The following is a 27,886-nucleotide window of genomic DNA, read 5'->3' as shown; positions in this document are numbered from 1 at the left end:
TTCACCAAATATCCTTTACGTTTTCTAATCAGATGAAATTGAATGAATGATATTTCCGATTTTATTGCATCGTAGTTGAAGGGCCCATCAGTTTTTTTTAAAGAATCCTAATTACAGTTGCCAACAATTACATTGTTTAATTTTGTCAGAAGTCATATAATCGTACCGTTTTTGTAAAGGAAACCAACATAATCGTAAAATTCGCATATCGTAAAAAGAAAAAGAAAAAAGGAGAATATTGAAATTCACTAATACAAAAATCAGGTTCATTCACCTGTGTCACATACTCTAAAAATTAAATCACATCGCCAAATTCCTTAACCATAAAACAAAAATATATACCGAACCATACGGTCAAATTCAGGTAGCAAAACTCCAATCAACTGGGGAATTTGTGCGCCAAAATAACCTAATAACATGGCAACGCTCGGCAAATGTGTCGCAATAACCAGCTACCATACAATGAACGTCAACAATATTTACGATCCCCGTCCCCCAAACGATGTTACCAAAACCGACACCAGCTGACTTTTATGATTTTTCCCTTCACGCGCGAAAATTGTCGAGTTACCATGTCTAACTTGAGCCGCGGAGAGAAGTCAGATTATTTCGTCGACAATGACAGGCAATATTAGCCAGCAGGCAGGGTGAGGGGAAGAGGAGGACAAGGAGACATAAACCGACAAACTGGGATAATCGTTTTTGGTCTGGGGAGCGGGGGATAATAGAGCTATAAAGGCCAGCGTTCACGGGCCACCTGCACCATTGTGGACCATACGACCCCTCAACACACATCCCTCCTCCCACTAAACGCGCGCCCTCTCTCCTTTCATAAAAACTCGCAATTTATCTTATTACCTCTCACGCTTCTTGGTGAGAATATATTTTTAATTGTTTAAATACTAGGTATACACTATGTCAAATAAAGTTCGAATGACAAAAGAAATATATCGTGATTCAAACTTCGAGTCTAAACCAAAGGCCCGCCCAAAACCCCAAGAATGTCTTCCTTTGGGGTGTCACAATGATAACTCGCCCTAATTTAAGGCTTCTTTCCCTAGTAAAACAGTGTACCATTAGACTACGCAATGCGTGTACTCGAGAACCAACAACAGATTAAACTATGCATTAAAGGCTCATTTTCCCATACTGGTGTCGTGGCCAGCTGGTTGTTATGCTGTCTGTTATTGTATGCGGCGACAGCATACAGAGGCGGATCGGGGGGGTGTCCTGGAGTCCGGATCCCCCTTCTCGTCAGAAAATTCCAATATTTTTTTTAATGCAGTTTTGTACTCAAGCGCTTTTGTATGGTAAAATATGATTACAATTGACTTCAGAATATCTCCTAATATCAAGTGCACATGGCTTCAAAATGGCCTCGAAATGCCCATGATATTGGTGGGCTTGCTGTGCTCGCCATGGTCCCCCACCCACAACTTCTTGGACTCCCCTTTTGATATTCCTGGGTCCGCCCCTGCAGTGTGTGTGTGTGTGTGTGTGTGTTTGTGTGTGTGTCAGTTTTTATTGCTGCGTCATGGGTGGGAAGGGGTGACGCATGGCGCTTGGGAACTATAAGTCTAGTGGTGCTGGTAATGCTGCAATGCACTGCAAGGAAAACAAGACGGAAAAACGCCTGACACTTTTCTAACGCTGGGAATCCTACCGAATACTTTCTCACAGGACATATATACTGTAATATGAGACTGTTTCCCACCGAATAAATTCTTCCCGTCCAAATCTCACTGGACTGTACTCTATTAATACTCAAAACGTTTTAAACTACTGGAAGAGAGGACTTTGTATATTGTATTGTGTCTGTACTTCTGAGGTAGTAGGCAGCTACCGAACAGGGAGGTACTACCGCCTGGGAAGATATTGGAAGCATAATGTGTTGTCTAATGGTAGACCCTGCTACCATATGACATCACGAAAATTGTGACCAAGTCCCAGGTTGCTCATCTGACTTTCTGCCTCATTTACACACAATTGTCGGGTTTCAATTGTTTCTATTACATGACAAAACAACATACATAGAGCGTTTCTCGCTGGGTTTTTTTCATTCTTGCATTTCTTTGTATTTATTATTATCACAGTGTTGTTATTATTACCATTAATATTTTATTTTATTTTTTATTTTAAATTTTATTTACTATGAATTATTATTATTATTACATTTTCGCCCCCCGGGCCCTGATGTGGGTCAGTGACCTGTGCCCGGGTGGGCTAATCCCCGTAAAAAAAAAAAAAATTAGACCCATCTTATACGGTACAAGTGTTCCTTACTTGTACTGAAGATATACTTCAGAAAGACCCCTTCTTGTACTTTATGTTGAATTGGACTAAAACAGCACTCTTCATGTACTAAACTTTTTATTACATGTGCTAGACCTGTCACTTCAATGTACTCACTTTTTGTTGATGTACTGCAGGAACGATCCCTTCTTGTACTGTAAGTTGTAGCTCTGAACGTGGCACTGCTCTCCCTGCCCAAGGTCCTCCTTCGTCATATAAGCGGCGCCGTAAAGCCAAGCCTCCTTGATAACCAACTCTTGTCTTCCCTGGCTGCCGCCGTCACACGCGAAGCTCAGCTCTTCTTCTGAACACACCTCCGCCACCTCCCCACCTGCAGGAAGATCAGGGTAGATGTGTGTGATGTGTTTTCTTATCTCTCCCTCATAAGTAAAAAATATATGAGAAAAATAACGATGCAGTAAACCGAGCATGAATGAGGAGAAAATAAATGCAGAGGAAGCAGATGTGATTAAAATGATAGAGAGAGAGAGAGAGAGAGAGAGAGAGAGAGAGAGAGAGAGAGAGAGAGAGGAGAGCAAGGAGAAAGAGAGGTTACAAAGAAATGTAAAAAATAAATAAATAAATTAGAAGTTGGGCAAAAGACGCCATGAATGTGTCTGTGAATAGCCAGAAGGGGGTGAAAGGTGGGAAAGAGAAATGAGTAATAAAGATGAATAAGCACAAAGAGGAAATACATCTGTTTAAGCTACTACACAAAGATGGCGTGGCAATATACTGTACACGGAGTCTATACACCATAACGTGTTCGTATCTTTCAATGGGATAGAGAATTCCGAACCAAATGAAGCGTTAATGTGAGAGAAAGAAATTTAATACACACACACACACACACACACACACGGAAGGAAAAATTTGGCCACTCTGACTCTGACGCTGGGTGATAATGCCAGAGGGCCATGTTAGGGGGATGCAGAGAGACAGTTCCTAGCTCTTATAGACCCCACATAACCTTCCCTAAATTAATCATATACCTTGACAGTATGATTAGGTTAGGTTAGGTTAGGGGGATTTGATAAGCTATGTGGTATCGTTCACCTATATCTGTTATTATTATTGTTACCGCAAGCGGTACATAATTATGATGACGCATAAACAAACGTTATGTTAGGCTGTAACTCATGTCATGTTTATTGGGCGTGCCTGCCCGCCTGTATACAGTATATAGTGTTGAGATGGAGGCAGATGAGAGACCTAGAGTAGGTTGAGGTGTTGGGAGGTGAGCTTGTTTGCGTATAATACGCCTGACACAGCGAGTTTGAAGTGGCCAACTTGATTATATGGTGCCCAGCTTCACTTTAGCTATCCCCATCACACCACCAACACCTAACCTGTTTCTCCTGAAGACTTTCAACACGTAAGTTTAACTTGTATTTATTGTGTACACAGGTAGACTGTGTCCATTGCATCGTTTATCATTGTGACAACATAAAAATATGGAAACTTAAGTACTCTTTGTAAGTGTTAAGATTAAACTAATTACATAGCTATGATTGTTATGTAAATATATATACTGTATTGGATTAAACATTTATGTGATTGCCTATGTATGACTTATGTGAAATACTAAAATGAAATGTATTCAACAGGTTTGACCAAATTATAATGTTTGAGTCCAACGTCACAAGTTTCAATAAATCCTTTAACCGCCTGAATGGCGGTTACTAATTATTATTATTATTTATTATTATTGCACTATGATTATTATTATTTTTATTATCATCATTATTATTATTATTATTATTATTATTGCAGTATTATTGTTATTATTATTATTATTATTATTATTATTATTATTATTATTATTGCAGTATGATTATTATTTTATTATTGTTGTTATTATCATCACTTGTTATTACCACTATTACCGTTATCATGTGTTGTTGTTATTGTTACTGACGCTGTGGTAAAAACAGAGGTCAATTTACGCATCTGTTTATCTATTTAACACTTTACCTGGAGGGGAGGTTACCTGCTCTGAATATTCATGTGTGCAAATGAGTATTGATTATAACAGGTGCACAGTGCTCTCTCTCTCTCTCTCTCTCTCTCTCTCTCTCTCTCTTATTCACTCACTATCTCTCCTCTTTCTTTTCTCTCTTTGTTCCATCTCTCCATCTCTGCCGCCCGTCCTCTCACCGTGAAATTACCTCACCTGGTTGAGGTATCTTGAACAATCAATCTCTTCCGGGCCAGGACTGTCGTATCGCAGTGAACCGGAAAGGCCCGGAGTGTACCGCAGTGAACTGTGATGTATTGAGGTATCACAGTGGGTCATGGTATCCACAGTGGTCCGTAGTGTATCATAGTGGACCAAAGTGTACCACAGTGACTGTGGTGTACCACAGTGGATCCTAGTGTATCACAGTGTACCACAGTGGACCATAGTGTACCACAGAGGAGCATAGTGTACCACAGTGGACCACAGTGTACGATTGCTAAACCCTTTTCCAATATGACGCAGATTGACCGTAAAGAAACAGAGACACACACACACACACACACACACACACACATCACCCATCAGCACCTCAACAATAGCCCTTCAGTTTATTTCGCCTAAAGATTAACTCCCCGTAACGTGAAATTAACCTAACCTAACCTATTCTAATTAACCTAGATTAATATTAAGATTAACTATCCTAACATTTAATTAATCTAAGCAAACGCTACCTTACCCTAACCTAACATTAACCTAACCCGTCAAAAACGCTTACCACTGCCTCCACCACACCAGTCCTCCCCCCTCCCTCCCTCTCCATCCCTCTCACTTGTAGTGCTCCCTTTACCACTGCCCTCCCCTATATCTCTCCTTTCATATGTTTATTTATGCACTTTTAAATATAATATTTTTTCTCTCATATTCTGTGTGTGTGTGTGTGTGTGTGTGTGTGTGTGTGTGTGTGTGTGTGTGTGTGTGTGTGTGTGTGTGGTAATTACTTTATGCTTCCTCTCTCCCCATCTTCCCTCTCTTCCTCTCTAATTACTCCCCTCTCCCCATCTGTCTTCCTCCCTCTCTCCTTGCCTCTCCCTTCCTCCCCTCTCCCTCTCTCTTTCCAATTTGAGTCAACAACAGATTGTAGATTAACATAAACAACAGGGGTGCCAACAAATATAAACAAACAGGTGCCAACTAACATAAACAACAGGGGTGCCAACTAACATAAACAACAAGGGTGCCAACTAACATAAACAACAGGTGCCAACTAACATAAACAACAGGGTGCCAACTAGCATAAACAACAGGTGCCAACAACATAAACAACAGGGGTGCCACTAACATAAACAACAGGTGCCAATTAACATAAACAACAGGGTGCCAACTAACATAAACAACAGGTGCCAACAAACATAAACAACCAACACAAGGGTCCAACAACAAAAAACAGGAAGGTGCCAACTAACATAAACAACAGGTGCCAACTAACAAACAACACGGGTGCCAACTAACATAAACAACAGGGATGCCAACTAACATAAACAACAGGGTGCCAACTAACATAAACAACAGGTGCCAACTAGCATAAACAACAGGGTGCCAACTAACATAAACAACAGGGGTGCCAACTAACATAAACAACAGGGTGCCAACTAACATAAACAACAGGGTGCCAACTAACATCAAACAACAGGGTGCCAACTAACATAAACAACAGGGTGCCAACTAACATAAACAACAGGGGTGCCAACTAACATAAACAACAGGGTGCCAACTAACATAAACAACAGGGTGCCAACAAACATAAACAACAGGGTGCCAACTAATAAACAACAGGTGCCAACTAACATAAACAACAGGTGCCAACTAACATAAACAACAGGTGCCAACAAACATAAACAACAGGGTGCCAACTAACATAAACAACAGGGTGCCAACAAACATAAACAACAGGTGCCAACTAACATAAACAACAGGGTGCCAACTAACATAAACAACAGGGTGCCAACTAACATAAACAACAGGGTGCCAACTAACATAAACAACAAACAACAACATAAACAACAGGTGCCAACAAACAAACAACAGGGTGCCAACTAACATAAACAACAGGGTGCCAACTAACATAAACAACAGGGTGCCAACTAACATAAACAACAGGGTGCCAACTAACATAAACAACAGGGTGCCAACTAACATAAACAACAGGGTGCCAATAACATAAACAACAGGAACAATATAAACAACAGGGTGCCAATATATACAACAGAGTGCTAATATAAACAACGGTGCCAGGTAACGTAGACAACAGGTGGTGACGGCCTGGCTGACGCTGTGTACTGCCTTATTGATCCATGGTGCCCCTCCCTCCCTCCCTCTGTACCTCATTCCCTCCCTCCCTCCTCTCCCTACCTCCCTCCCCTCTGTACCTCATCCCTCCCTCCTCCCTACATCCTCCCCTCCTTCCCCTACCTCCCTCCCTCTGTACCTCATTCCTCCCTCCTTCTCTCCCTCCCTCCCTCCCTCCTTCCCTACCTCCCTCCCTCCCTCCTTCCCTACCTCCCTCCCTCTGTACCTCATTCCCTCCCTCCTTCTCTCCCTACCTCCCTCCCTCCTCTCCCTACCTCCCTCTCTACCTCATTCCTCCCTCCCTTTCTCCCTCCCTCCCTTCTCTCCCTACCTCCTTCTCTACCTACCTCATTCCTTCCCTCCCTCCTTCTCTACCTCCTCCCTCTACCCCATTCCCCTCCCTCTCTCCCTACCTCCCTCCCTCCCACTCCCTCTACTTCCCTCCCTCCCTCTCTACCTCCCTCCCTCCTTCTACCTACCTCCCTCCCTCCCTCCCCTCTCTCCTCATTCCTCCCTTCCTTCTCTCCCTCCCTCCCTCCTTCTCTCCCTATCTCCTTCTACCTACTCCCATTCCTTCCCTCCTTCTCTACCTCCCTCCCTCCCTCCTCCCTCATTCTCTCCCTACCTCCTCCCTCCCTCCCTACCTCCCTACCTCCTCTCCCTACCTCCCTCCTTCTCTCCTACCTCCCTCCCTCCTCTCCCCCTACCTCCCTCCTCTACCTTATTTCCTCCCTCCCTTCTCCTCCCTCCCTTCTCTCCCTACCTCATTCCTTCCCTCCTCCCTCCTTCTCTACCTCCCTCCTCTACCTCATTCCCTCCCTCCTTCTCTCCTCCCCACCTCCCCTTCCTCCCTCTACCTCATTCCCTCCCTCCCTCCCTCTCTACCTCCTCCCTCCTTCTCCTCCCTCCTACCTCATCCTCCTCCCTCCCTTCCTCCCACCTCCTCTACTTCTCTCCCTACCTCCCTCCCTCCCTCTCTACCTCCCTCCCTCCTTCTCTACCTCCCTCCCTCCCTCCCTCCTCACCTCATTCCCTCCCTTCCTTCTCTCCCTCCCTCCTTCTCTCCCTATCTCCTCTCTCTACCTACCTCATCCCTTCCTCCTACTCCCTCCCTACCTCATCCCTCCCTCCTCTCCCTACCTCCCTCCCTCCTTCCCACCTCCTCTACTTCCCTCCTCTCTACCTCATTCCTCCTCTCTACCTCCCTCCCTCCTTCTACCTCCCTCCCTCCTTCTCTACCTCCCTCCCTCCTCTCTACCTCCCTCCTCTCTCCTCATTCCTCTTCCTCATTCCTCTCTCTCTCCTCCTTCCTCCTTCTTCCCTGCCTCCTTCTCTACCTCCCATTCCCTCCCTACCTCCTTCTACCTCATTCCCTCCCTCTCTCCTCATTCCCTCCCCTCCCACCTCTCCTCTACTCCCTCCTCCCTCCCTCTCTACTCATTCCTTCCCTCCCTCTCTACCCATTCCTTCCCCTCTCCTCCTTCTCTCCCTACCTCCTTCTCTATCTACCTCATTCCTCCCTACCTCCTCTACTTCCTCCCTCCTCATTCCCTCCCTCCCTTTTTTTTAGGGCATTATCCACTTCCGCACGGGTCATTTTAATGACCCACATCAGCCTGGGGGAAAATATAGTATAATAAAATAATAATAACAATAACAATGATAATAATAATTATGATGATAATGGTAATAATAATAGTAATAAAATTAATATATATATTTAATAAATACAATTATAATAATAAAAGAAAATAATAATAATAAAAATAAATAACAATAATTAAAAAAATAAAATAATTATAATAAAGAAAAATACAAATACAGTAATAATAAAAGTTTATAAAAATTATAAATAATAATAATACTCCCTGTAATAATAAAGAGCCATGAATAAATACAAAACAAAAAATATAAATATTAATAGAGAGAAATGATATATGTATGTTGTGTTGTCTTGTAAGAGAAACAATTGAGACCTGACAATTGTGTAAATGAGGCAGAAAGTCAGATCAGCAACCTGGGACTTGGTCACAGTTTTCGTGATGCCATATGGCAGCAGGGTCTACCATTAGACAAAAACATTATGCTTCCAATATCTTCCCAGGCGGTAGTACCTCCCTGTTTGACAGCTGCCTACTACCTGCCTACCTCCTTCCTTCCTTCCCTCCCACCTACAGTACACGTCTCTCTCCTTCACCTTCCCTCAGGTTATGTAGAAGTATGTTACACTAAATTGGGATAATTGCCTCATAGTGATAACTTCTATGTGATTATTGTTTGGCCATAACGATCCTGTAGATAATTATAATATACATAGAAATGAACAGCTGTGTATGTATGTATGTATGTGTGGTGTATGTATATGTATGATGTGTGTATATATGTGTGTGTGTGTGTGTGTGTGTGTCCAGAATACATCTCGGCGTCTTTCTGCTTTCATATAGATTTTTCCACCACTAAGGTAGGTGGGTTGAGGTGTGGAGTGAGAGAGTTGGATGTTGACAGGTGTGTGAGTGAGAGAGTTGGTGTTGACAGGTGTGTGAGAGAGTTGGGTGTTGACAGTGGTGGAGAGAGTTTGACAGGTGGGTGAGAGAGTTGGGTGTTGACAGGTGTGTGTGGGAGAGTTGGTGTTGACAGGTGTGTGTTGGGGTGTAGAGGGAGTTGGGTGTTGACAGTGTGTGGGTGAGAGAGTTGGGTGTTGACAGGTGTGTGGGTGAGTTGGGTGTTGACAGGTGTGTGGGTGAGATAGGTGGACAGGTGTGGGTGAGAGTTGTGTTGACAGGTGTGTGGGTGAGAGAGTTGTGTTGACAGGTGGGTGAGAGTTGTGTTGACAGGGGTGAGAGAGGTGTGGGTGAGAGAGTTGTTGCAGGGGAGAGAGTTGTTGGACAGGTGTGGGGGTGAGCGAGTTGGGTGTTGGCAGGTATGGGGTGAGTGAGTTGGGTGTTGGGTGTGTGGGCAGAGGTTGGCAGGTGTGTGTAGAGTTGGGTGTTGGCAGGTGTGGGTGAGAGAGGCTGAGGTGGAGAGTTGGTGTTGACAGGTGTGTGTGGTGAGAGTTGGGTGTTGACAGGTGTGTGGGTGAGAGTTGGGTGTTGACAGGTGTGGCAGAGAGAGTTGTGTTGCAGGTGTGTGTGAGATGGGTGTTGACAGGTGTGTGGGTGAGAGAGTTGGGCGTTGGCAGGTGGGGTGAGAGAGTTGGCAGGTGTGTGGGTGAGTTGGTGTTGACAGGTAAGCTTGTGGACAATAGGGTGTTAGCAGGTGTACATTATATACGAGTATATGTGTTAGGTATGAGGGAATTCCTCTAAATATAGAAATTCATTAAATCGTCGTGAAAAACTGTTTTGTTAAGTAAATCTTTAAACACACACACACACACATTAATTGAGGGGTTACAGAGATCAGGATTCTCGAAGGTTCATAAATAATTTTTGTCTGCAGCCTGCTGATGTGAGAACGTAACTGCCTCGCTTAACAGACCGAACAAAATGGACACACAGAGGTTCGTAGGTTATTTCTTTCTCGTAAAACGTGATTTGAGAACGATTTTAATGGACTCACTTGCTTACGACGTAAAGATATCTTCTCAAGGGTTCGTGAGTTATTGCCGAACTCTTGTGGGGACGTGCGGGGAATGTGGATATGATCTGTGTCGTGTATATTAAATACCTTGTATACTATAGTTTGATATACACTAATAAATGTAATTTTTCCTGCACCTATTCCATCTACTACTACTTTTTTTTTTTAAAGGGCCTCCCGAATAGCCGCACCTTCCATTTTTTTCCTTAAAATTAAATATCCTTATAAAAACTAGTTACCCTATCTGTGTTGAGTTAGTTGAGCCGCAGATCTATGCGGCATTCAGTGACTGTAGCCTCATAGTCAGTATATGCGCCCGTTGTCGGCTTTGGGGCCGAAGAGCTAGTTCCCCTGAGGCAAAGCATTGCAGACCTAAGCAAAGAGGACAGTTGACATCTCAACCAGGCTGTAACGTAACTTCTGGACTGTTGCTTCCGTTCGGGTAACACCTCGGCCAGTCTTGCATAGAAGCATCTTGCACTTGGTCCCATCCCACCAGAGGTTATGAACACCAGAGGAGTCATTCTCGGTCCTCCTGTGTGCAGCATCCAGAGCTAGGTGCGGGTGACATGCGGCCAGGGGATCGAAAATCCTTATGTCTCGCTGTCCCAGTGTCCAGAATCCTCGAGCACTGACGTCCACACGGGCTTCATGGATGTGTTTGATTTTCACCGTCCAATGGAAGGGTCACTTACGCCGTGAAGTCGTGGCAGATTTCCTTCAGCTATTGTTGTTAACTTTACTTCGTCATGCCTCATGCACACGAAGCCTCTCTTACACACCCGGCGTGGTCAATGTTATAAGATGAGCCACACACGCATTGAGAGGGCAATGGCATCTGTGAATTCTGGTTTATTCGGGATACTTTTGCCCTTATCGGTAACGTTGTTAACCAGTTCGAGGCGCCCACCTTCTGCGGCATAACTACTTTATTTTCCAAGTTCACTGACAGTTATTGCATCAGTTGTTGAAGTTTATCACTTTGGGTGTGCTGCCGTTCTGTCGTAATGGACCGTCGAATCTTGTTTGATTCGTTGGTATCCACCTCACCTCTGCATTATGAGCTACTGTGTGCTCAGTGAGGGCTGCCGTGAGCTTGACAGAGTTCTGGTGTCCGGTGGCAGCAAGCTCCTCTGGATTAGTCAATCCCATTCCTCCCAGTCTAGGTGGTAGTGCAATCCGTGACCTTTCTGCTGAGATTAATAATGGCTATTCACTAGTGTTGGGATGAAAGCGACCCTTGATGGCTTCTAATTACTTACTACTACTAGTACCACCACCACTAATAATAATAATGACACAGTAATCATTCCTTAAAGTATAATTAAACCAAACTTTTTAAAACCTCCTGTTATAAATTCTAACTCAATCTAACCAAATTTCCCCATCATATTTTTTATGCGAGCCTTAATTAGTGAGGAATCTTTGCTTCAATACACATTACATAGCAGAGTTCATTTCTAAGGGACGTCCCCATGAACTTTTCTTTTACGAATTAAATTAAAAAAGTAATGAAGAAATAAATTAATAAAGGTGTAAGTGATAAACGGATAACGAATACATGCGAAAATAAATAGTAAACAATAATTACGTACAAGATAAACCAATAAATACCAAAATAATAAATAGATAAACAAAACCATAATAAATTAACGAATAAACACGTAAATGATAAACGAATAAATACATAGATAATAATTGAATAAAGACAGAGATAATAAATGAAGGAATAAATACGTAAATGTTAAATTGAATGAATAAACAAATAAAATGCTTTCCCAGTACGATCAGTCTCACAGGACACAAGCATAAGGTCAGTGGATAAGGTGACCCACTGACCACCTCCCACTAGTGCCTTCTGGTCTCTCTTGTGTCTAACTTTCTCACACACGCAGCCTGGGGTCACTGGCCGGGTTCATATGAGGTTGTTTAGATGGAGGGTCAGAGTAGGTCATTGGATGGGGTCAAGGTAGGTCATTACACCTTTGAGAGTTTCTTGATTTAGAGAGAGAGAGAGAGAGAGCAATGCAGTAATAAAGTACAGAACTCAGGCGGACCCTGCCCACTTATCACACTCACGTGCCAACACTAGGGGAGGGGGGTTGAGGGTGGAGGGAGGGGGTGTTTCAGAGGGTGGAGGGGAGAGGTTTAGAGGGGTGGAGGAGGGAGGTTCAGAGGGTGGAGGGAGGGGGTTGAGGTGGAGGGAGGGAGGGGTTTAGAGGGTGGAGGGAGGGAGGGGTTCAGAGGGTGGAGGAGGGGTTCAGAGGGTGGAGGGAGGAGGGGTTTAGAGGTGGAGGTGGGAGGAGGTTATATATGTCCTGTATATTAATTTGTTCTCCACATATGACACTACTTACACACCCCTGTGCAGCATTACACATGACATCACACGCTGACGTTATATGCCTCCATCCCCACCCCTGCCTTGTATTAGTTATTCTGTTCACTATAACAGTAACAAACGAGAGCAAAGAACATTTATGTGCTTTCTACAATTCCGAGAGAGGGGAAGGAGGAGGGAGGGAGAGGGAGAGGAAGAAGGAGGGAGGGAAGAAGGAGGGAGGAGGGGCGAGGGTGAGTGTTGTATCACGTCGCTGGACCACTGAGCCGAACTTTCTCTGAGGTGTGTGAGGCCAGGGTGGTTGGATTCGGTGTAAGATTAGTCGTTTGGGTGGAGGAAAAAGCGGTGGTGGTGGTGGTGTGAGGGGAACACACTAACAGACAGACAATGGTTAATTAAAAGTGACAGTAATTTAATATTCCATCCTTAATACTCTTATTCCCAGGCGCCTAAACCTGAATCATATAGGTCTGTCTGTCGGTCTGTACGTCTGTCTGTCTGTACGTGTGTCTGTTTGCTGTCTATCTATCTATCTATCTATCTATCTGTCTGTCTGTCTGTCCGCGCGTCCGTCCGTGTTCCAGAGCGACAACTCGACGGGTAGCCTGGCTCCATAATGCTCACACCCACCCCCCGAAATGGCCCCTCACCAAAATGACGTGACCTGAAGTAACCTCACCTCCCCACCCTCCCCGAAATGGCCCTCTCACCTTAAAATGACCTGACCTGACCTCACCTTAAATGACCTGACCTAACCCAACCAAACGATGGTCTAGTGGCGGTAACACATTAATAATGAAATTAATCAATTATGAAGCCATATATGAGAGATGACTCAGGTAAAGGTGTGTTTATTGACAGTTTCACCTGGACAGAGAGACGGAAAGACGGACACTCACCTGACATTTAGACATACATACTACGTGACACACACACACACACACGGACAGACAGAGGGAAGCACACCGACTCATATTGTACCTCTCTCCCCCCACCTCACTATGGGGGAGAGAGGGGGGTTCTCAGTGTTTACTTCGTTTATTTACGTTTGTTTGTTTGTTTGTGTTTGTTTGTACTTGTTGGTTTATGTTGCCAGGTAATATCTCGGGGTACTTTTTGATCAAGGACACTGACTGGCTATTAGACATAACAAGACTTGGTATAATTGTTTCTCAGGTTTTTTTTGACTCGTATAGCACACTGTCACCATCCCCTCCCCATCTCCCTCTCTGCACCCCTCTCCCCTATTCCGTCAGCAGGTGTGGTGAGAAAGAGTTGTAGTGTACATTAGATCTACCGTTGTTTGTTATGGTAATTCTCTTATTATTTTTCAATCAATAAAAGTGATCGTGTGTGTGTGTGTGTGTGTGTGTGTGTGTGTGTGTGTGTGTGTATATGTATGTGTGTGTGTATATGTATGTGTGTATGTGTGTGTGTGTGTGTGTGTGTGTGTGTGTGTGTTATGGCAGGTGCGACACGACACAAAACATTATCTTACTCCTCCCTCCTCACACCTGGTACAAGCCAATCAGTGCCCAGGTGTTATTGATACCTGGAGGGGGGGAGGGCCCTTTAATCCTGAGTTTGGGATTTACCCGTGTCGACCACAACCACGCCCCCCCCCTCACCTCCCTCCCCCTCACCTCTCCCCTCACCTCAGTCCTCTGCTCCCTCTCACCCGCCTCCATCATCACTCCTGGTTAGGTTCCAACTGGTTACATACTCCTGGTTCACCACGACCACAACCACCACCTCATTCACCACCAACCACTCCCCCACCACCAACCACTTCCCCCACCACCACCAACCACTCCACCACCAACACCACCTTCCCCACCACCAACACCTCCTATAACACCCCCCACTCCCAGTGGAGGATAGCGACAGGTTAAGGGAATATGTACTAATAAGTGGGTAGTGAGCATTACACCCAGGGGTATCGTTTACCTGCTTGGTCACGGTGATACCTGTGTGGTGGGTACAGCTGGACCTAACCCTCTCCCTGTATCGTTAGGGTCTTCAATCATGAGGTGGTGGAAGGTGAGAAAGACTAATAATGTTCAGGTGATCCCGAGACTTGTGAGTGGTGATTCATAGCGTGACTGTCTCGGCCCAGGTCAATAACACCAACTACTTGTACCGCATAACGCAGACGGTGACTCACTCTCACCGGCGTGGGGGGGTTGTGATGGCGGCGGTGCTGACTGACACTGTATATATGTGTGCGTGTGTGTTTTTTTTTGCGTGCGTAAAATTGAGGTCGATTTTCCTTTCGTTACAACATCTTGAGCGTCAGCCGTTAATTTTTTATTCATTAATTTATTCAGTCATTCATTCTCCCTGTAGCTCTTTCCTTCTCTAGCTTTCAATCTGTAACCCTTTCTCTCTCTAGGGCGCTTACTGGGAAAGGAACACACAGAAAAAAGAGAGAGAGAGAGAGAGAGAGAGAGAGAGAGAGAGACCACCAATTCTCATACTTAATCAACATTCAAACGAACTTCCATCAACTCAGATTCCACAAACAGAACATTAGAATTCTGATATATGACTTCTATTAAACGTTTCCGTCTGTGTGTTGTGGTAATCTGTCTCCCCGGGGACTTCTTCTGTCTGATTTCGGCGGGTTAGGTCAAGTTATGGTAACATTAGGTTAGGTTTGGATATACTAGGTTACAATTATGTTATGATACGAGTTTGGTTAGGTTAGGTTTGGTTAGCGTTCGGTTAGGTTAGGTTTGGTTAGGTCAGGTTAGCGTTAGAAAAGGTTAGGTTAGTGTTTGGTTAGATTTGGTTATGTCAGGTTATAAGAACATAAGAATGGAGGAAACTGCAGCGGGCCTATTGGCCCATAGTGGGCAGTCCCGTTTACACCCAACCCCTATTGCTCATATGAGCATCCAACCTATGTTTGAAGCAATTCAGCGTATTCGAGTTAATGATGATATTTGGTAACTTGTTCCATTCATCCACTACTCTGTTTCCAAACCAGTGTTTACCTATTTCACGCCTAAATCTAAATTTGTCTAATTTAAAACCATTGTTACGAGTTCGCTCCCGGTTGGATAGTTTGAGTACCTTTGTAATGTCCCTTTGTTTAGCCCTGCCTTCCACTTATACACCTCTATCAGGTCGCCCCTCGCTCTACGTCTCAAGGTAGCAAATTAAGATGTTTAACCTGTCTCTATACTCAAGGTTCCTAATGCCCGGATTAGTCTTGTCATTCTCCTCTGAATTCTTTCCAAGGATTCTATATCCATTCTGTAATACGGTGACCAGAACTGAACTGTAATCCAGGTGTGGTCTCACAAGAGCAAGATACAGTTTTAGGATGACCTGCTAGTCTTGTAACTACACCCTTTGTATGAACCCAAGTACTTTATTAGCCTTGTTACGAGAAAAACACATTGTTTACTTGTTTAAGGTTCCTACTTATCATTACTCCTAAATCTTCGCAGTCGGATTTCTATGGCATCGTTGTTCATCTGGTATCTGGTTTCTGTTTACATCTCCTATACTGAGTACTTTACATTTGTCGACGTTGAATTTCATCTGCCATTTTTCAGACCATTCGAAAAATTTGTTTAGATCTTCCTGTAGTTTTGCGGAGTCCTCGTCAGATTTGATAACACGTCCTATTTTAGTGTCATCAGCAAATTTACTTATGTTGCTGTCAATGCCGATATCTATGTCGTTTATGTATATAATAAATAATAATGGTCCAAGTACTGAGCCTGGGGAACTCCACTTGTGACGTTGCTCCAATGGGACTTAGTGCCGTTACTGCTCACTCGCTGTTTCCTGTCCTGTAACCACGCCCAATCCATTTAAGGATGTCACCTTGATGCCATGAGCTTCTACCTTTCTAATTAGTCTTTCGTGGGGACTCTGTCGAAGGCTTTGCTAAAGTCGAGATATACACATCATAATTGTGCCCTCGTCCACCGATTCGAAAACTGATGAAAAGAATGTTAATAGATTAGTTAGGCAAGAACGTCCGCTTGTGAAGCCATGCTGGGAATCATTGATCAATCGGTGCTTCCAGGTGATTTCGAATAGAGTTTGAAATGATTGCTTCCAGTAATTTGCCTACATATTGATGTTAGACTGATTGCAGTTAGAGGATAGTGATCTATCCCCTTCTTGAAAATCGGTATTACATTCGCTATCCTCCAGGATTCTGGTACTACACCTGTTTTTAATGACATGTTAAACAACTTTGCTAAGGGCATACTAAGCTCTTCCTTACATTCCTTTAATACTCTGGCAAATATCTCATCGGGACCAGGTGACTTATTCGGCTTAAGTTTGACTTATTAGGCTTAAGTTATGGTAATGTTAGGTTAGCATTAGGGTGGATAAACTTCAGATGAGGTAAAGGGGAGAGCTAATCTTCAGATGATCCAGCTCTCGTTTTGATTCGTAAAGCCATTATTAAATTTTTGAATGGTAACTGCCCTTTAGCATTTACCATTAGACGGACGGACGACCATACTGTACAGACACACCAAAAAACTATCTATACAAAATTGTCATGAAACAATATGACACAATGGACGAAGGATTTTGACAACCTTACCGAGGGAACAGGAGTCACAGTGTTCATTATGGAATTCATTGATCACCCCAAGTACTGATAGTTTTTTGAGTGTACATATATAAATTACGGTACAAATCAGGGTTATATAAAGAAAAAAGACATTGAATGGTAATGTAATATTCTCTTTAGTGTTTTATGGGGCTCTGGGTCGGTAAGCATAACGTAAGAGTTCTTGAAGAGTTATGTGGGCTGCCAGTAACAGTAGTCTGGTAGCATAGTTATGGAAACAAAATATACATATGTATTAAGGCCACAGTTTATGGTCTGGATCACTCGGTATGACGTTTCTGCCACACTCACATACATACAAAACACATGAATACATACATACGCTGAAACAACCTCATTATAAAGGACCTGGAGGAGGAGACAGACTCTTATTCAGGAAAGTTCTGGACCAAGATAAAGTGCCTAGGGACTGGAAATTAGCCAATGTTACTCCAGTATATAAGAAAGGCAGGTGAAGTGCATCAGAAAACTACAGGCTGATCAGCCTAACATCACATGTATGCAAACACCTGACTGAACAGTCTTATCAACGGATCACAACACAGTATCATGGAAAGAAAATTCAGTCTGGCAAACTTACTCACGTTCCTTGAGACGGTAACAGACTACGTGGACCAAGGCTCACCAGTGTACGTATTGTACATGGATTACTCCTAGACTTTTGACAAAGTCATACATACACGACTAGCCTCTAACGTCCAGGCACATGGCATCACAGGCAAGGTTTTTATGTGGAATAACAACTAACACAAAGACAGGCAACGAAGTGTGGTAATAAATGGAGTAAATCCTGAATGGAAAAGGTTCTCAGTGGAGTACCACAAGGCTCCATCCTTGGACCCACCCCGTTTGTGATCTACATAAACGACATAGATGAAAATATATCAAGCCACATTGTCAAGTTTGTGGGCGACACAAAGATATTTCGGAAGGTAACAAGACGATGTGGCAACAATGCAGAAAGACCTGAATGAGCTGCTCAAATGGTCCCGAGACTGATAAACTCTTTAACATGACGAAATGCAAGACCCAACACGTAGGCTACACCAACCCTGATCACAACTATTCTGTTAATAACAGTTTCCTGGATACTGTCGATAAGGAGAAAGGTCTTGGCGTCGTGATAGATCATTCACTGAAGGCGGGGGAGCAAGTGGAGGCAGCAGAGGAAATAAATCGAATTTGGGAGTTAGGAAGACAGGGGAATGCTACTTCAACTGTGTACAGAAAGACCTAACATCCCTAGAAAAAGGTTCAACACACAGCGACTAAGGCGATTCCGGAACTATGTTATCTAGATTACCCAAGTAAACTGGGACTAATTAGGTTTAACAACCCGGGCCATTTCTGTATGGTGTCACGCACCACCAACACGAGGGGACATAACTACAAGCTGACCAAGTTATCACGCAGAACGAATATAAGGAAATATTTCTTCACACAGAGGGCAGTAGACCTACGGAACGGCCTACCAGCACAACCTGTGGAACCAAGAACAGTACTGGGCTTCAAGATCGCCCTTGATAAAATTATCAAGAACAATGGAGGGATCCTACACAGGCCACTGACCTCCTTCCCCAGGCATGGCCGCCTACAATGGGTGGCCATACACACACACACAAGTAGATTCTGCTCCCCTGGGTTCTTAGGGTCGCCTGCAGAAAAATACACAAAGGGATATACTGTATATATATTCCCTCCTCTGGTGCTGGACCTGACGTGAATAACCAAAACATCGTGTTGTGTATATCCACCCCCCCCCGTGAGGTAAGAGAGTGTATGTATCTCGCCGTGATGTGATTTTTTTATATGTATCCTTGAACTATTTTTTCCTGGTTTCACTCTTGTGTTATATTATGTCACGCATTTATTTCCTTATGTTTCACTCGTATTGTCGTATTTCACCACCAATCATACACACTTCACCATCCTTCACCACCAATCATACACACACTTCACCATCCTTCACCACCAATCATACACACACTTCACCATCCTTCACCACCAATCATACACACACTTCACCATCCTTCACCACCAATCATACACACACTTCACCATCCTTCACCACCAATCATACACACTTCACCATCCTTCACCACCAATCATACACACTTCACCATCCTTCACCACCAATCATCACACACTTCACCATCCTTCACCACCAATCATACACACTTCACCATCCTTCACCACCAATCATACACACACTTCACCATCCTTCACCACCAATCATACACACACTTCACCATCCTTCACCAATCATACATTCACCATCCTTCACCACCAATCATACACACATTTCACCATCCTTCACCACCAATCATACACACATCACCATCCTTCACCACCAATCATACACACACTTCATCCTTCACCACCAATCATACACACACTTCACCATCCTTCACCACCAATCATACACACACTCCACCATCCTTCACCACCAATCATACACACACTTCACCATCCTTCACCACCAATCATACACACTTCACCATCCTTCACCACCAATCATACACACTTCACCATCCTTCACCACCAATCATACACACACTTCACCATCCTTCACCACCACCATACACTTCACCATCCTTCACCACCAATCATACACACACTTCACCATCCTTCACCACCAATCATACACACACTCACCATCCTTCACCACCAATCATACACACACTTCACCATCCTTCACCACCAATCATACACACACTTCACCATCCTTCACCACCAATCATACACACACTTCACCATCCTTCACCACCAATCATACACACACTTCACCACCAATCATACACACACTTCACCATCCTTCACCACCAATCATACACACCACCATCCTTCACCACCAATCATACACACACTTCACCATCCTTCACCACCAATCATACACACACTTCACCATCCTTCACCACCAATCATACACACACTTCACCATCCTTCACCACCAATCATACACACTTCACCATCCTTCACCACCAATCATACACACACTTCACCATCCTTCACCAATCATACACACTTCACCATCCTTCACCACCAATCATACACACTCTACCATCCTTCACCACCAATCATACACACACTTCACCATCCTTCACCACCAATCATACACACACTTCACCATCCTTCACCACCAATCATACACACACTTCACCATCCTCACCACCAATCATACACACACTTCACCATCCTTCACCACCAATCATACACACACTTCACCATCCTTCACCACCAATCATACACACACTTCACCATCCTTCACCACCAATCATACACACACTTCACCATCCTTCACCACCAATCATACACACACTTCACCATCCTTCACCACCAATCATACACACATTTCACCATTCTTCACCACCAATCATACACTTTCACCATCCTTCACCACCAATCATACACGCCACCATCCTTCACCACCAACACTTCACCATCCTTCACCACCAATCATACACACACTTCACCATCCTTCTACATACACACTTCACCATCCTTCACCACCAATCATACACACACTTCACCATCCTTCACCACCAATCATACACACACTTCACCATCCTTCTACCACCAATCATACACACACTTCTACCATCCTTCACCACCAATCATACACACACTTCACCATCCTTCACCAATCATACACACACTTCACCATCCTTCACCACCAATCATACCCGCCACCATCCTTCACCAATCATACACACACTTCACCATCCTTCACCACCAATCATACACACACTTCACCATCCTTCACCACCAATCATACACACACTTCACCATCCTTCACCACCAATCATACACACACTTCACCATCCTTCACCACCAATCATACACACACTTCACCATCCTTCACCACCAATCATACACACACTTCACCATCCTTCACCACCAATCATACACACACTTCACCATCCTTCACCACCAATCATACACACACTTCACCATCCTTCACCACCAATCATACACACTTCACCATCCTTCACCACCAATCATACACACACTTCACACCACCAATCATACACACACTTTCACCATCATACTTCACCACCAATCATACACACACTTCACCATCCTTCACCACCAATCATACACACTTCATCCTTCACCATCATACTTCACCATCCACCAATCATACACACACATTCACCATCAATCATACACACACTTCACCATCCTTCACTCACACCATCATACACACACTTCACCATCCTTCACCAATCATACACACACTTCACCATCCTTCACCACCAATCATACACACACCACTTCACCATCCTTCACCAACCACCAATCATACACACTTCACCATCCTTCACCACCAATCATACACACACTTCACCATCCTTCACCACCAATCATCTTCACCATCCTTCACCACCAATCATACACACACTTCACCATCCTTCACCACCAATCCACTTCACCATCCTTCACCACCAATCATACACACACCATCCTTCACCATCCACACCAACACACACTTCACCATCCTTCACCGCCAATCATACACACTTCACCATCCTTCACCACCAATCTACACACTTCACCATCCTTCACCACCAATCATACACACACTTCACCATCCTTTCACCACCAATCATACACACACTTCACCATCCTTCACCACCAATCATACACACACTTCACCATCCTTCACCACCAATCATACACACACTTCACCATCCTTCACCACCAATCATACACACACTTCACCATCCTTCACCACCAATCATACACACATTTCACCATCCTTCACCACCAATCATACACACACTTCATCATCTTTCACTCACATTTCAGTAGTTTCTTCCCAGCCTTTTACTTCCAAATCTAATCTATTTTTGCTCACATCAAGACCAGGTACACCATTCAGGTCCATGTTGGGCTCAGGAGTTATGGAGCCGGGGTATAGAACGCTGAGGGGAGGGAGAGAAGGGAGATAATGGATGATGGAGAGGTATAGGAGGAAAAGGAGGGAGGTGGAGGTGGGAGAATGAAGAGGTGATGGGGAGGAGGAGAGAAAGAGGGTAGGAGAGGGGGTAGGAGAGAGAGAGAGAGAGAGAGAGAGAGAGAGAGTTATATTATATTCCACTTTGATCTTGGCAGCTTCTAGGGGGCCGGAATACTCTTTATCAAATATGAGGACCTTCGCTTACCTGGTGCTTCCTGTACTGCACACACACACACACACACACACACACACACACACACTTGTAATCAACCAGTGTATTCACTCCCAGTCAATCTTACTTTTTACACTGTCACTATGTTGAAATGCCCTGTAGTTTGAGCTTCTCCCCACCTAGTTATTATATATCATATTTGTATCGCTTATGTTACCTGTATATTATTTGTAACTCAAGAGACCCATTCCCCAATTATGTAACTGTATATTTTCAGCCTTCCGGCTGCCATGCTTTCAATAAACCGTTAATTATTATTATTATTATTATTATTATTATTATTATTATTATTTTTACACACACACAACACGCTTACATACATATACGCACAAAGAGAGATGAAAAACTACCTAATTTACAAATTTTACGCAAGAGCAAATTACCCTAGGCGCCAAAAGCTTCCTGGTCAACAACAACAATATTGTGAGAATCCGACTGACTGACTGTGTTTTTACAATTATTACACGCTCGTACTCAAATGCAGCAAACTGTCTCAATGTTATCCAATTATGTATGAATATATTGTAACTGGTAACGCTAAACACGTGGTTTGCTTCTGAGGGCCAATTAGAGGCGGTTTAGCAAGTCACAGAACTTGGGACATTTTTGTGGGTTAACGCTTGGACATCCGGTGCTTTGTGCTTTGTAATATGTCAGCTGAGAGAGAGAGAGAGAGAGATAGAGAGAGATAGAGAGAGAGAGAGAGAGAGAGAGAGCAATTACCGAGGCAGCAACGATAACTTTCATAACTTGTCTCATTAACTTTAACTATCTTAATAATGTGCCTCGTTGACAAATTATATAACTCCAGCACTTATTTAAACTAAGTATAATAAATGCGCGCTGTATGCTAACACGCTATTTTTTTTACTGTTGTTGTCCAGGAAGTTGGTAAAAATAACATCTTTAAAAACAAATTCCGGCGGAAATACAAAATAAATCAATAAACTTTAAGAAAAAAATCAATTACGACAGCAAATGGCAAAACAAAAATATATTAACAAATTAACTCCTGAAATTAAATCCTCAACTGAAATAAAAAAACCACAAAATTCCAAGATTTGCGCGGGAAATTTTGTTTTTGTTTACATCAGCTGAGCATCAACAAACGCTTCACCAATATGGCCGAAACACATCCGACATCTATTTTAAAACACATGCAAGACTCACATCGCTCAAAATAACTGAAAAGAACTATACACAGCCGATAACTCTAAGAAAAAAACCCAGACGAAAACCAATTGGAACTTGTTATAAAATTCCCTAAATATATACAACACGTCACCTACAGTTTCCCTCCGTCGGTTGTATTCAGGTGCAGGGATTACATTTCTCTCTTCCCCTCACGGCCGGGCCCTCTCCATGTAACTATTATAAAAGGGTCGGTGCTGGAGTGGGGTAGAATAGCCCAACGTGAAGACACAAGGAGGAGGGGAGGCAAAGAGATGGAAGGGGAGAGGGAGGAAGAGGAGGGAGATGGAGAGGCAGGATTAGTTGTAAGAGAGACCGAAGCGACGTGAACCACCCGCTAACTTAGCCCTATTTAAATGTTTTAAAGCGCTAAAATAAGCGGCCTGAAAACGTACGGAATGTGAAAGAACTGGAGATATAGAAGTGATGCATAAAAATGGGACATAAAACAACAAGTGAGGTTTCAGGAGAATTCCAGAAGTTTGTACATCACGGACGAGGCACAGGTTCGAGTGGTGTGGGGAAGAACCCTCGACTAGGCTGTAGTAATCTCCTTAGTGCTACACGAGCGTCTCATCTTACCTCCTTACCTCACTACGTCAAGCACACGCAGGTGACAGCGCGCACACGATCCCCCCACACCCACACACTCTCTCTCTTTGCGTCATCGTCCCCCCAAATCGACTGATATTCTGAGAAAATAACACCCTCAAGTGGAGGTCTTTAGTCCAGACGGGGAGGGAGGGTGTTGGGAGATCGAAGAAGCGAGACCGCGAAAAATATTCCGTCGATTCAGTTTTCTGTGATTGTAGACAAAGGTGTCCTTACCTGTGAACAGCGGTGAGGAGGCCAGCAGTAGGAGGACGAGGGGCTGGGAGGCCATGGAGGTCACGAGGGAGTTAGTGTAGGTCGGTGCAGCGTGTAGGGGGGTAGGGTGGTGTGCTGGTAGCGCTGGCAGCAACAACCCGCCCAATGTGAGGGACGGTCACACACTGGCTAGCTACCTCCCGTCGTCCTCACCGTCACCCGCCGCGCGCCACCCTCTGCACCCTCACTCACCCACTGCGTGCGCCTCACTCACTCACCCTCGGTTACCTCTCACCCAGCTACGCATAAAGTTAACAATATCAACATATAGACACGACTTGTATGAATTCACCTGATGTCCACCACTTGGTAAATCCCCGAACGCTACAAAAATAAGCATTTTATTGACCTCTTCTACAAAAATCCCATTAAATAAATAGTCGCCAAATCACCAATTTTAATCGGGTCGTTGTCCATTATCTTCATGTTCCTAGCTCGCGCGGGTAACAAGTCCCCGTCAGCTGTGAGGGCAATGTGTCCATCCACTCCAGACAAGATGACGCACGCGATGTTTATAATCTTCCGCGAACTAGTATGGCGATGTTGTGAAACTGATAATAATAATAATAATAATAACTGATAATAATGATTTAATGATAATGGACTATCCAATCAACCAATGGGAGTACCGTCCTTATATCTGAGGGTTGGCGACCACAGTCCTCCACCTTAGACTTTCTCGGGCTGTTTTTACCAATCTTCTGAGGTTTTGTTTCTCTCAGGGGACAGACAAATACACACAGACACACAGACAGACAGACGGAAGACACAAAGATAGACTGATGGACAGACACATACCTACAAGCGGGCGGACACAAAGATAGACAGTCAGACAGATGGACACAAAAATAGACTGACACGAACACACACAATGATAGATAGACAGACCTACAGACGGACGGACACGACGACACAACACAGACACACGGACAGACACAAAGATAGACGGTGAAAGGAAGCACAAACACAGACAGAGACAGACGGGACGAACAGACAGACAAAGACACACAGACACAAAGACAGACAGGGAGACAGACGGGACGGACAGATGGACAGACATATAGATAGAGTTTTATGATGATTGTGAAGGGAAGGAAATAATCAGAAACTTCACATGAATTTGATTCTCTTATTATCCTGGACGGACCCCCACCAGTCCCTGATAAGGTGGGGGGGGGGGGGCAAAGGGGTTCTGTACTTATTTAAGGGGTTTTAGAGTTAGATTTTTTTTACGGGATTAGCCCACCAGGGCACAGGTTAATGACCCACATCAGGGCCTGGGGGGCGAAATTATATTAATAATAGTAGTAATAATAATAATAATAAAGATTAATAAAACAATTTAGATAAATATTAAATAAAAATATAATATAATGCTAATACTAATACTAATAATAATAAAGGACCATAAATCAATACAATTTTGTTTAAAAGATTAATAGTGAGGAACAATACAGTATATGTATGTTGTGTTGTCCATAGTAAGAGAAACAATTGAGACCCTGCAATTGTGTGTAAATGAGGCAGAAAGTCAGATCAGCAACCTGGGACTTGGTCACAATTTTTGTGATGCCATATGGCAGCAGGGTCTACCATTAGACAACACATTATGCTTCCAATATCTTCCCAGGCGGTAGTACCTCCCTGTTTGATAGCTGCCTACTACCTGTAGGTAGTATTATTTAAGGGGTTCTGTTCATGTTTAAGGGTTTTTAGGGTTGGATAATAGGACCTGTACTTGATTATGGGGGTTTAGGGCAGGTTTATGGGATTCTAGTCTTGTTTAAGGTTGTTTTAGGGCAGGATAAAGGGGTTATGTAGTGGGTACTTGTCCTAAGGGTTTTTTAAGTTGAAGGACCGTGTGATGCGAATATTGCGTTGATTTCCCGTTTTGTTGGTGGCGACAGGTTGCGATGGATAACCACCGGAGGCAAAAGGACGCTTCAGGAGGGTACGAGAATACCGGGTGAGGGCGGGCCGGGTATGGTGATGGGTTCTGCGAAGGGCACCCAGCGGAGAGCGCTACAACTGAAGGAAAAACATCCCCAGCAAGTGCAGAGGAAGGCATCAGGTTCCAGGGTGACTATATCCCTCCAAATGCGTACAATACTGCATTCAAGAAAAGTATTGGGAATTCTAATGAAAACTGGGGGGTTCGAACCCCTAAGGCTCCCCACCCCCTCCCCTGAATCCGCCTCTGGGAAGAGAATCATCCTCAGCACTAACAGGTTTAGTGACTCAGCAAGTGATTTCTGCAATGCCACCGCCGCCCTTGCCAGAAAGCTAGCAACCTCTTGCTGCCATTACCTGCAAGCTCTGACGGCCTGCCACCTCATCCACGGGCAAAAAATCCAGGTTGTAGGCCTATAGGGGTGGGGGAAGTGCTGAGACGGATCACTGGAAAATGCACAGTGGAGGTGGTAAATGATGTCAGGGCAGCTGCAGGGAACCTGCAAGTTTGTGCTGGCCATCAGGCTGGGGGTGAAGCTGCCAATCACCCCACGAGAAACATATCTGAGCAGCATGATTGTGAGGCTGTACTCCAAGTTGATGTTTCCAACGCATTCAACATAATCAATTGCAAGGCTACACTGTACAACATCAAGATCAAGTGTCCAAGCTTTGTATTGTATGTTGAAAACACCTATAGGAACCCGACAGACCTCTATATAACAAGCTTCAAGGCCCTAAGGAGATACCGTCAGACAGTCAACTGAGGGAACAACGCAGGGGGATCCAGTCGCCATGGCAATGTACGCACTAGGCCTGTCTGTGCTCCAATAAACTATGAAACAACCGAGGTCAAGCAAGTGACATATGATGACCTAACAGGAGCAGGAAAAGTGGAGGACATCAAAAAGTGGTGGGACCGGAAAACATCACATTGGTACACATATAGGGTACCACCCAAATACCAGCAGGTTCTTCCTCATTGTGAAGCCAAAATACCATTACCGGGCTATAGAGGTGTTCAACGGAAGTGAAGTCAAAATAACAAAGAACACCCAAAGACACCTAAGTGCGGAAATAGACACGAATGATTTCAAGACCGAGTAAGTAACGGGAAAGGTAGATGAGTGGGTGAAGGAAATACAAGCTCTGTCTGATATTGCTAAAACAGAGCCACATGCGGCGTTCGCGGCATTCTCCCAAGGAGTCGAGCATCGCTGGAATTACTTGATGCGCACTATCCCTGATATCCGACCTCTCCTTCACCCTCTGGAAGAAGTTATCACTGTTGCTTTTATTCCAACACTAATGAAAAGCCATTACTTCACCCCAGCAGAAAGGTCACTCCTTGCACTACCACCGAGACGGGGAGGAATGGGATTGACTAATCCAGAGGAGCTTGCTGCCACCGGACACCAGAACTCTGTTAAGCTCACGGCAGCCCTCACTGAGCACACAGTAGCTCAGAATGTAGAGGTGAGGTGGATACCAACGAATCAAACAAGATTCGACGGTCCATTACGACAGAGCGGCAGCACACCCAAAATGATAAAATTCAACAA

At 44.1% G+C, this 27,886-nt stretch overlaps 1 protein-coding gene across 1 annotated transcript in view; it reads right to left on the bottom strand.

Moving 5' to 3' along the window:
• LOC121877896 overlaps positions 1 to 24,556 on the bottom strand; it is a 41,424-nt gene extending 16,868 nt beyond the window's left edge. Inside the window, exons 1-2 of the mRNA XM_042383843.1 lie at positions 24,336 to 24,556; positions 2,410 to 2,623 (exon numbers count right to left, since the gene is read on the bottom strand). Coding sequence (XP_042239777.1) covers positions 2,410 to 2,623; positions 24,336 to 24,390 — 269 coding nt within the window. The 5' untranslated portion in view covers positions 24,391 to 24,556. The remainder of the gene's footprint in view (positions 1 to 2,409; positions 2,624 to 24,335) is intronic.
• Between the last annotated feature and the right edge of the window lie 3,330 nt (positions 24,557 to 27,886).

The sequence above is a fragment of the Homarus americanus genome, unplaced genomic scaffold, assembly GCF_018991925.1.
Source record: "Homarus americanus isolate GMGI-L3 unplaced genomic scaffold, GMGI_Hamer_2.0 scaffold24523, whole genome shotgun sequence".
In the NCBI taxonomy this organism is placed as follows: domain Eukaryota; kingdom Metazoa; phylum Arthropoda; class Malacostraca; order Decapoda; family Nephropidae; genus Homarus; species Homarus americanus.
Note: the sequence above shows the minus strand (reverse complement) of the source record. Positions and strands in the feature narration are given on the sequence as shown.